The sequence below is a fragment of the Glycine max genome, chromosome 19 (genome assembly GCF_000004515.6).
Source record: "Glycine max cultivar Williams 82 chromosome 19, Glycine_max_v4.0, whole genome shotgun sequence".
NCBI lineage: Eukaryota > Viridiplantae > Streptophyta > Magnoliopsida > Fabales > Fabaceae > Glycine > Glycine max.
The window spans coordinates 50,382,032-50,393,233 of record NC_038255.2 but is presented as its reverse complement, the minus strand read 5'-3'; the positions used below and the strand labels follow the sequence as shown (position 1 = coordinate 50,393,233).

At 32.9% G+C, this 11,202-nt stretch overlaps 2 protein-coding genes across 3 annotated transcripts; both read left to right on the top strand.

Moving 5' to 3' along the window:
• The first annotated feature begins 1,034 nt into the window (after positions 1-1,034).
• On the top strand, positions 1,035-1,457 carry LOC100527438 (uncharacterized). Its single transcript, NM_001364713.1, has one exon. It carries the CDS (start codon positions 1,048-1,050, stop codon positions 1,258-1,260), a length of 213 nt encoding a protein of 70 aa, NP_001351642.1. The 5' UTR covers positions 1,035-1,047; the 3' UTR covers positions 1,261-1,457.
• A 1,811-nt stretch (positions 1,458-3,268) lies between these two features.
• TUBG2 (tubulin gamma-2 chain) lies at positions 3,269-10,193 on the top strand. Of its 2 annotated transcripts, none has more exons than XM_014772013.3 (13): positions 3,269-3,423; positions 3,510-3,677; positions 3,836-4,036; positions 4,873-4,984; positions 5,352-5,752; positions 6,025-6,078; positions 6,155-6,259; positions 6,721-6,795; positions 6,894-6,938; positions 7,141-7,269; positions 7,395-7,499; positions 7,575-7,652; positions 9,840-10,193. In XM_014772013.3, the coding sequence occupies exons 2-12, from the start codon at positions 3,549-3,551 to the stop codon at positions 7,641-7,643; spliced, it is 1,425 nt and encodes a 474-aa protein (XP_014627499.1). In that variant the 5' UTR covers positions 3,269-3,423; positions 3,510-3,548; the 3' UTR covers positions 7,644-7,652; positions 9,840-10,193. The 2 variants fall into 2 exon arrangements, with proteins under 2 accessions (XP_014627499.1, XP_014627500.1); XM_014772014.3 differs by having other exon boundaries at positions 3,389-3,404.
• Positions 10,194-11,202: the final 1,009 nt, after the last annotated feature.

The following is an 11,202-nucleotide window of genomic DNA, read 5'->3' as shown; positions in this document are numbered from 1 at the left end:
TTTACCAATATTATACATAAAAAAGTACTCTTATCCTAATTCATAATCATTTCTTGAGTTCAAAAGTTGTCTTTACCTCAAATTAATGCATCGTTCTCTTATCCTAAACTTTTGATAATAAAATTAATTAACATTTTTTTATAGGAAAAATATTTAACATTGTTCAATTTTAATAGCTAACATCGTTCTCTTATCTTAATAGTTAAATTAGTAATACTTATCTTTAAGAAGTTAAATTAATTAAACATATTTTTCAAACATCAAAATAGACCTGTACTCCATGAAATATCAATAAGACACGTCTCCGCTCTCCATGGCACAATAGCCACAATTTGTTGCTTTTCTTAAAAAAAATAACTAGCCCAAATTGTTACTTATTTATTTGTGGATAAAATATGATTAAGCTTATCTAAAATTTGAAAACTATTAATTTTATTCTCATAATTTTTTTATTAATTTGATACTGTAAAAATAAAATATATTTTTGTTGATCATGAATAATAACTATATTAGACGGTTCTAACGTAATGACTTAATTATTATTATTTTTTTATCTTTTCAGACATATTAAAAAAAATCCATTGTTTCATCTTTTCCCATGATCTCATTAGCAAGTACGAGAAAAATGCTCAAAACAACAAATTGTAATTTTTGGTGGTCTTTAGTTGTAAAAAATTGTTTAATTCGCTTTGGAAGAATACGTTATTACTTTTATAAAAGAAGAATAACAAAAATAATAAAATGTGCAATAAGATATGTTATTACTTTTGTAATTCCTCGTATACCCAAAAAAAGAAGAATACGTCCCTGCTTACTACAAATGGAATTGGATGTAATAAAAGTAGTTATTCATATACATGAAAAAAGATATATTCCTATTTAATATTCATTCATATTTCAACAAAAATTATGTCTGAAGGAGAATACGCATGAAGAAAAAAAAAAAGGTTTGATATCTCCTTCATTGTTTAGCTTGTTCTCTCCTTAGCTAGTCTAATTATAAATAAGACATCCATTTGGGAAAAAGGAGGATCATAGAAAGAGAAAATGAAGTCGGTGGGTAGGGTTGGCGGAGGAGAATCAGAGCAACGTGGACATTTTCAGATGCCACTGCACTATCCAAGGTACACACAGGCTGACTATGAAACAATGCCTGAGTGGAGGCTTGATTCTTTGCTCAAAGAGTACGGCTTACCAATCATTGGAGATCTTCATCAAAAGAGAAACTTTGCCATCGGAGCCTTTCTTTGGCCTCACTGAACCTCCTTTGTTTGTAATCATCATCACTAATTAAGCTTATTATCTACTATTTTTGTGTGATTTGGCAGTGCGGTACATATTTTCATTTCTTCGTTTCAGAGATATATATGTAAGAAACTATTTGTGTGGCCTGCTCCACTTTTTTCTTTCTTATTTTGGCGTGCACATAATGGTATGATGATAACTTTTTTTATGTAGTCCTTCTCTTTCTGATTCTGGTGAGTGAGCATCATGATGGAACTATGCACCCAATGATGAAAAACATGACCCCATTTTTTTTATTTTATTTCTTCGAAATAATCCTCATCAATATCACAAACAAAACAATTTTCTGGATTGGGTGTTGAACAGCTTATGGTATTTTTCCTGGAGACTCAGAACTCAGAACCAACCAGCTACTGCCAAAGCAACCCAACACACGATCACCTAAGAAATTTCTGGTGCGTTAGAAAATTCAATTACAAACAGAATTCGATGATTGGAACACATTAAGGCATGGTTTAGACACGATCTTAACAAAAGCCAAAAATAAAAGTTCTGAATTAGATCTTAATTAACGTGGACAATTTTTATTTTTTTTGAAATATTAATGTTAGTGTTAATTTGTTAGTGAGAGAAATTCTTGAATTCATGATCTCTCTTTTCTTATGCTTTTAACCATTAAGTTAAACTTATAATTTTTTAATATGGACATCTTAATTATGTCATTCTGAATGTGTTTAGATTTCTGTTAGAAACCTCTGGATATGTATGGTTTGAGCAAAATCTTCAAGGCAGAAAACGTTAATCGATTAATGATGGTGTTCCATTATTCTTTGTTTCATAGGTAAGCAAAATCTTAACAGACATCATTGTACCTACTACCTAGAACATCAAATCTTGCCTAGTTTTGTCTTTTTACGAGTGACTATGACTGAGTGGATCTTACATGGTTACTCACTGTGCAGTAGGCACCATCTAACACCAGCCACAAAACTGGAATTGTAAACTTTTCAAAAGGCCACAGTTATTGTAGTCAATTTCGTTCATAATATCCTACCTGAAAAAAATATAAAATTGCGTTTTCGTGTAGGTTATAAAGAAAGTGAATGACAGAGGTTGCTTTTGGCTGAAAATAAATAGGAAAACACTAATTAGTACGAAAGTAATTTCGTATAGATTACACGAAGCGTTGTTTTCTATCAGAAACCTACCTTATGTTTTTAAAATTTTTAATTTAGAATTGTTTCAAACAAAAGATATCCATTCACATGTGAATTCGTGTGTTTTGTGCCTTTTTTTCTTTCGTACTAAATGGCGGTGCTCAAATAAATAAGTGATTGCTTGATTTGTGAGTAGTGCAATTCAACATCATGTGCGCGGTAGGTTTGGATAATAATGTAAAAATACCAATGTGAATTATCAATGTTAAATAGAAAATGGATCACTTTTGAATGAGTAAACGTTACTCTACACCAAACTCAGCTTGTCCTTTGATATGTGCAAAACTGTGACAACATTATTATTTGGATCGATAATTCTTGATTTTTTTTTCGGCTCAAAAACATCCCAATCTTTTTGGCGGTGCAAACTATTCTAATTTGGGCCGAGGCCCATGTCAAGCTTTTAATCCTCGGTTCAAATGATAAAAATGAGAAAAATATATTTTTTTCTCTAAAATATTTCGAAATATTAGTTTTAGTCTTTATAATAAAAAATTTATGTATTGTTAGTCCTCACATTATTTTTAATTAAAAGTAAAGTGATGCGGTTTTAGTCCCTCTTGGTAGACTAAAAATGCATGTTAGGTAAAAATGTAGAGAATAAAAATTAAAACTAAAATTTTAAAATATTTTGAAGGAACTAAAACTTATTTTATCTTAAAAAATGGAGCGTGTTCTCCAAATTCATGCATTTGTGTTCAGAAACAATTTGCCAGACATTTTTATATTTATTTTTTTAGTAAGTTGTATTTTTTAAAATTTTTTTTAGTCCATATTACTATTTGCTGTGTAGAAAGGAGAAATATCAAGCTTTGAAAACATAAAGACCAATTTAAGAGTAAGCACGAGAAGAAAATAGAAATCTAAAGATCACAACGAGTTCCTATTACATGCGAAATATCCGAAACAGCAAAAAGACTAGTTTTGAATATCCGAAGCAGAGTAAATAAGAAGTTATTTAGTGAGTGTTGTGTTGTCGAGTGAATAAAGGAACGAACTAAGGCATCGTTTTCATTTTTGTTTTTTGTTTTTTGTTTTTTGAAAAAGGGTCTTCCCCGCCACCAAACCCTAGCTAGCGCTGGAAAAATGCCGAGGGAAATCATCACTCTCCAGGTTGGCCAATGTGGGAATCAGATCGGCATGGAGTTCTGGAAGCAGCTCTGCCTCGAACACGGCATCAGCAAAGAAGGCATCCTCGAAGACTTCGCCACTCAGGTTTCATAATTTCTACCTAGGTTTCAAAGGGAATGTTTATCATTTTCATTCTTAGTGTCCCAGGTTGTTGGATATTCACTCAATTTCCCCCTCTTTGCATGCCCCTTTTCTTGTTACGGAATGGTTTCAAAGGATTATTTCTGCATTTGCTGCTGCAGGGGGGTGACCGTAAAGACGTGTTCTTCTACCAAGCTGATGACCAGCATTATATACCACGGGCTCTCCTGATTGACTTGGAGCCAAGAGTGATTAATGGAATTCAAAATAGTGACTACCGAAATCTCTACAATCATGAGAACATCTTTGTCTCAGATCACGGAGGTGGTGCTGGAAACAATTGGGCCAGTGGATACGATCAGGTTTGTCACTACTTGCTAAAGCATTTTGTAATTAACATTTATTTGTCTACCATTGGTTGACTTTGTTTGTGTCTTTGTTACTTCCATGAATCTTCTCTATACTTCAGTAATAAATTATTGTAAACTTGTATCATGGTCATCCAGGTCCCTGATTTTTTGAAGTTGCAAAATCTATTCGTGCACTTTCCAATGTAAATTTGTGATATGGATTAATTTAGGCATACATTTTTCAATAACATCTAATGGTTCAAATTCAATACTAGCCAACTTCAAACTAAACAGACACTAACTCATGCTCATGTCATGCCACTACATGGAGAAGATTTTGTACTTTGGTGCAGTGCCATTGATGCAGTGGTCAATGTAGACAAGTGACACCACAAAACTAGTGATGAGTTTTTTCCCCACATTTTATGTTACTGATGATGATCCTGCAATGTTGGGCAACATGCCCTTATAATTGATGTCTATAAATGGCTCTGGTATTTATTGAAGCACTGGCACTAGATAATCTTTTAAAAATATTGCTTCACAAATCATGTAAAGTCACAGGCCAAACATCTATATGTGCTCAATATTTATTTGTTTTCTAGAACTAGAGATGCCTCGGATGGTTTGGCCTGATATTGGCAACCTTCTAATACTTAAGCAGTTCTATGCAGAAGCAGCAGAACTTGATTTATGCTTTTCAAATGACTTTACAAGTGATAATCCTGACAATTTGCTCCATGGAATCATTATCGACTTTTTTGAAACATAAAGGAAGTCTTAATGGGCAATATGCTATAAGTGGTAAAGTCATTGTTTAACTAATGTGGTTGTTAATAACTGGCCAGGGACAACATGTTGAAGAAGAAATAATGGACATGATTGACAGAGAAGCAGATGGCAGTGACAGTCTTGAGGGTTTTGTTCTATGTCATTCAATTGCAGGAGGAACAGGCTCAGGTGTCTTTATCACATCTTTGCCTTAAAACATCCTATCAGTTTCTTCAATTTCCTCTCTTCCTAATTGAGCATTTGTTTAATGGGTGTATCTGAAAAACATAGAGGATTGCTGACATGATCGTCTAAATTTTTCACCTGATTCATACCCTTAGTTTCAACTAAAACATTAAATTGTACCCTTACGAGAGAAAATTGAACAGGATTGCACCTTTTAGCGTATGTCAGCCTAAAATTGCTTATAATACAGTGGTGGGGATTCCTATTTGCCTTTGAAATTGCTACGTATAAGATGAAATTTTTTGGAGATTTCTCCAGTATTATTTTTTAATTTCTCGTGTATTAAATATATTTCCTTACTTTTATGAAGGTATGGGCTCATACTTGTTGGAGACTCTGAATGACCGCTACAGCAAAAAACTGGTTCAGACATACAGTGTGTTTCCTAACCAAATGGAGACTAGTGATGTGGTGGTCCAACCATACAATTCACTTTTAACACTCAAGAGATTGACACTTAATGCAGATTGTGTTGTAGTTCTTGACAATACTGCACTAAATAGAATTGCTGTGGAACGGCTTCATTTATCAAATCCATCATTTGCTCAAACAAATTCCTTAGTTTCTACAGTTATGTCTGCCAGCACAACAACTCTTCGTTATCCAGGGTACATGAATAATGACTTGGTTGGTCTTCTTGCCTCTTTGATTCCAACACCAAGATGCCATTTTCTAATGACAGGCTATACACCTTTGACTGTGGAACGCCAGGTGAGATCATTGTGTCATTTTTTCCCCCGAAAGAATGATTTTGGAGCATCAAAGCTTTTCCATAAATTTGTGTCTTCACTTGTGAATATTTCTGTTGGTAAATTGTTGAACTGGAAGGCATCAGTGGGGAAATTATGAATTCATCTCACTTTCTTCCCCCCATTTTTAACTTCTGTAATCTGATTGGGAAATGCACACATTGCTAAAAAATGTGATTTTTCCTGTAACACTTCCAGATAATTATTGAAAATTTTGATGTTATTTCCTTGCAGGCTAATTTAATTCGTAAGACTACTGTACTTGATGTTATGAGAAGACTTCTGCAGGTATAATGACTGCCTAAACAGATAAGCATTCAAATTGAATGCCTTTGTGCTCTACTGACAGGTATGTTCCTGGCAGGCAAAGAATATTATGGTCTCTTCTTATGCTCGGACAAAAGATGCTAGCCAAGCAAAATATATATCAATTCTGAATATCATCCAAGGAGAGGTTGATCCAACTCAGGTAATTAGAAATAGTTACGCAGTATTTTTGAAATAGGAGGCCTGCCTTTGGGACAGCAAGTGTATTTCTGTATTTGTGAAATAGGAGACTTTTTGTCTCTGGGACAACAAGTGTATTGCTTTATTTTGTGATTTCAGTGTTAAATATTATCTTTTATTTACTCTTATCAATTGGTGTTCTGTCATGCTGTCACATAAAATCTTTAGCACTATACTTTAATGAAAAAAAACCTTGAAAAATTAAAAGAAGTATTTCTTTCAACTAAAATTAAATTAACCTTCCTCTGATGCTGGCAGCTTTTCTAGTTTTTTTTACTGCTATTTGTAATGTTATAAAGTTTTCATCATGTTGCAGCTTGCCCAGATTGACTTGTGATCGTGAAGTATCATGTTTCTTGTATGAAAATATTTTAAGAGTTCTATTATACTATGTCATGATTTTGTCTTTCTCTATGGATTTAGGTTCATGAAAGTTTGCAGAGGATTCGTGAAAGAAAACTAGTTAACTTTATTGAGTGGGGTCCTGCAAGTATTCAGGTCTGCATTCTGTGGCAAAACAAATTAAAGTGGCAGCTGGTGAATTTGTCTCCTTTATATTAGTTTTAGGACTCAATCTGATCTTTCTTCTTTCCTAGGTTGCTCTATCAAGGAAGTCTCCTTATGTTCAAACTGCACATAGGGTGGGACTCTCATCATTTTTCTTTCAGTCTTTCTTTTGATGATTATCTTACTTTTCTGCTTTTTTTTTTATCTGATTATATTGGAGATAGATCAACTCACATACACACACAAACACTCATATTGATTAAAATGATTTTTGTTCTGAGGTTAAAAATCAAGAAATTGGGTTATGAAATAACCTATTGGTGCTGCATTTGGTAGGTCAGTGGCCTTATGCTGGCAAGTCATACTAGCATCCGTCACCTTTTCAGTAAAACATTGAGCCAGTATGAGAAGTTGAGAAAGAAACAAGCCTTTATAGACGCCTACAGGAAGTTTCCTATGTTTGCTGTAAGTGTGATAGTTTCATATGGATATCTGATATCTATCTGCATTTGTTATATACTTCTTTGGCCTGTAGCATCTTCATGTAATACCTGTCATTTCATGTGATGACATCAATAAAAAATGGACAGGATAATGACCTCTCAGAATTTGATGAATCAAGGGACATAATTGAGACTTTGGTTGATGAATACAAGGCCTGTGAGTCCCCAGATTATATCAAATGGGGAATGGAGGTAGATTCTCTACAAATCCCTTGTACCATTTTAAGCACATATTGCGTATTGCTAATTTTTTGCTCTCTTATTTAGGATCCAAACAACATGCTAACAGGAGAAGGCAATGCTACAGGATCATTGGATCCAAATTCAGTAGCGTGAAAAAACCAAGTAAGCTACGATTAGGCCTTAATTTAGGCTTTAAGTTTCTGGATTTGATTTTACTTTTTTTCTCTAACAAGATAAATAAGATATCGACTTGTTATAAGTTTGAATTATCATTTTTTAACATGTGAATATCTATTGTTGTATTATTTTTCTCCTTGTGACTAGGGATGTTAACGAGGCAGGGCGGGGAGTACTCCCCCGCTCCCCGTCCCCACTCCCCAACTAACCACCCCGTCCCTGATCCCTGCTGTGGGGGATTTTTTTCCCCTGTCCCCATCCCCGTGGATCCCCACAGTCCTCACGGGCCCCGAAATTTACAAAAGAAACATGACGGCGACGATGACCATTTGATGGTGACAGTTTCCTTCTTTTTCTTTTTTGTTCTCTCTCGCTTCCTCGCGCTCTATACGTCACCATGGAGAGTTGTCACGACGATGACGTTACAATAGATATCTCCTCTTATTTACATCGTGCATTCCCCAAAATGATACCCATCGATGTCGTGCTGCAATGGCACAATCTTCTTTCTTCACTCCCATTCTATCCCTATGTCGGGATGAGCTGCCGCGATGACAATGCCTCTGCGCGGCTCTCTTCCCCTTTTCCATCTCGGCTTACCTCCATCTCATGCTTCGTGGTGGTGCTTCCATTGCAACAATACCTGCCACTGTCCACCACCGCTGTGCCGTGACTGCACAGCTCCCCTCCAAGACCTAGCTGCGCTTATCAGAGAAAGGGTATTTTTTCTATTGATTGTATTTTCCTCAGGGCAGGGGGTGTGATCCCCGTCCCTATCCCGCTGCGCTCGCAGGAGAATATTTATCCTCGTGCCCATGGGGAATATTTATCCTCATCCTCCCCACTAGGAAAAAATCTCCGTCTGCGGGCCCAATACAAGACAGTCCCCACAGCGATCCCGGTGTGCGGGTCTAAATTGACACTCCTACTTGTGTAATGTGACTTTACTGTTATTTAGCACTTATTTTTTAAAATTCTCTAATTATTGATTGCTTTATAATGTTCTTTTTGCATTAAATTTTTTGTACTTCAAATCTCCACTTAAATTAATTTCTTTAATTTTTTATATTAAAAGATACTTTTTCATCTTAAAAATTAAATACTTATTGTTTCAATTTTTTTTAAAAAAAATAATCTTTTCCCTCTAAATATAAACTAATATTTTTTTTTGTTTATTTAAACTAATTATGCATATTTTTCTTATAATTTTGAATATTTTTGTTAAAAATTACATATGCAAAATGCACATGATATTTGCTAGTTGATAGGAAAAAAAATGAAGATTGAAATTGAATGTTAAACGTGGTTACCTTACATTTAACACCATTTATTTACGTTCAATCAGCCAGGAGCAATATTTTGGTTTGCTTTCCTTCTTGAAATGTCTTTACCCTGTGTGAAGTGTGAACTTAGTGTTTGATTCTGAGTATACAAGTACGCTGTCTTTTGAGTCTATTTCCCATAAAAAATAAAACTTTCTTTTCCGTGTTATTTTGTCTAATCAATCTGCCTTCTCCCATCTATCGATCTTTTCTTTCCTCTTCTGCCGTGGGTTATGGAATCAAATACTATCCTGATGGCTGACCAAAAAAAAAAATACTATCATGATGATTATGTGTGCATATTAAATTTTATATAATTTTACCATATAATATAATTATAGATATTTTTAAAACTATATATTATATGTTAAAGTAAAATTGTGCGATGATGTATCAATTAATTTTTAATTTATATGAATATTTGTGCATTTGATATATCTTATGAGATCTTTTAACACGCACCCGTTGAAAAATTCTAGTGGTTTAATTTAACAGTCTCTATTGTCCTACACTTGGTAATCAATCATCTGTTTGAAGTTTGGACTAAAAAATAGGAATTATATTACAATAAACAATTTTTAAATATATTGAGTTTAAACTTGAATATTTGTTCAACTGACAATGAAACTTTATGCTGTCAGTGCACAAGAAAGGGTCACATCAATGTAGATTTGTAGTAACTAATATTTATCACTTGAAGTAAATCTTTTTAAGAATTTCTTAAATTGGTAGAACCACATGATTTAGGGATAACATGAATCTTTAACACTGTTCGTAAATCGGCAATTTAATCCCTTGGGAATCTTGAGTATTTGGTGGGAAAGTGACAAACCTAAACAAATCATTGCAGGTACCACAAGGAAAGCATAAAAAAGGAAAGGGTTTTTCTGAAAGATCAACAAGGTTTCTTTTGAAGTTTTTAACTTTTTTGGGGTGTGAGATGGTTTGCGGTGTGATTAGTTTTGTTTGTATTTGTTTGCTAATCGTTTGTGCCCAAGGGAAGGGAGATTGAGTACAGAATCTTTCTGTATTGATTCGTTTTTAGCAATGTATATGGTTGGTTGGTCATTGAAATGTAGAGAATTAGGCAAACCTAGTTTCTTTATCTGTGGATCTGACGTGTTTGTTAGGTGATATTGCTGTTTGGCATGAATTGAAATTGAAATATTTAAATTTAAATTGATGTGGGCATAGATTTACACGATTCATGTGGTGCAGAGACTCACCTCTTATACATGTCTTGAAGGGTTTTAAGGGTTTTGAAGATTAACAATTATAGGAAATTAGTAAGATCTTGAAATATGTGATTCTCAAAAATAATAGATAAACAATATGTATATTTTTTTATAGTGAGACTTTTTTCTGGTGCGTTTTAACTTCTTGAAAGAGAAAAAAAATAAGATTTTACTTATTTGACTACTCTTCCGGTCTCTTTCTTGATGATTAGGAGTTGGAGAAAACACTTTTCTGTAAGGAATGAGACTTTATTTCAGGTTAATGAATATTAATCCTTTTCCAACAAGCTTGCGTGAATACACTCCTTTACATGCAACCTATGTGTACACATTAACACAGAAATAGGGATCCAAGGAATTCACACAAAGTGAGAAAGGATGCATAGTTAAATGCGAACGGTGACCAACACGAGAAACCAAATTCGTGAGCTGAAACAAATAAAAAAACTAAATTTACAATTAAGTCATTTTTTAATTATATTTTAATTTTTTTTAATTTATTATATTTTTATAATTTTATATATTATCTTTTAAAATATAATGTATAAAATTAAATTCTATTTTCACATAAATTAAAATATGTATATATATATATAAGTTTTATTTTTATTTCATATATTATATTTACCTTTTAAAATAATACTTATAATTTAGTGACAACATTTTAAAAATATAAATATCTTAGTATAAAAAAAATATTATCATTAAATCATAAGCATTGTTTTAAAAGATAAATATAATATATAAAATAAAAATAAAATTTATATAAATATAAGTATTTTAATTCATGTAAAAAATAGAATTTAATTTTATATATTATATTTTAAAAGATAATATATAAGATTATAAAAATATAATAAATTAAAAAGAATAAAATTTGAAATATAGAAACTCAGATATTGAGTTAAAAAATAGAAAAATTGTTTTGGTGAAATAAGTAAAATAAAAAGATAAATTTTACAATTAAACCATACGTCT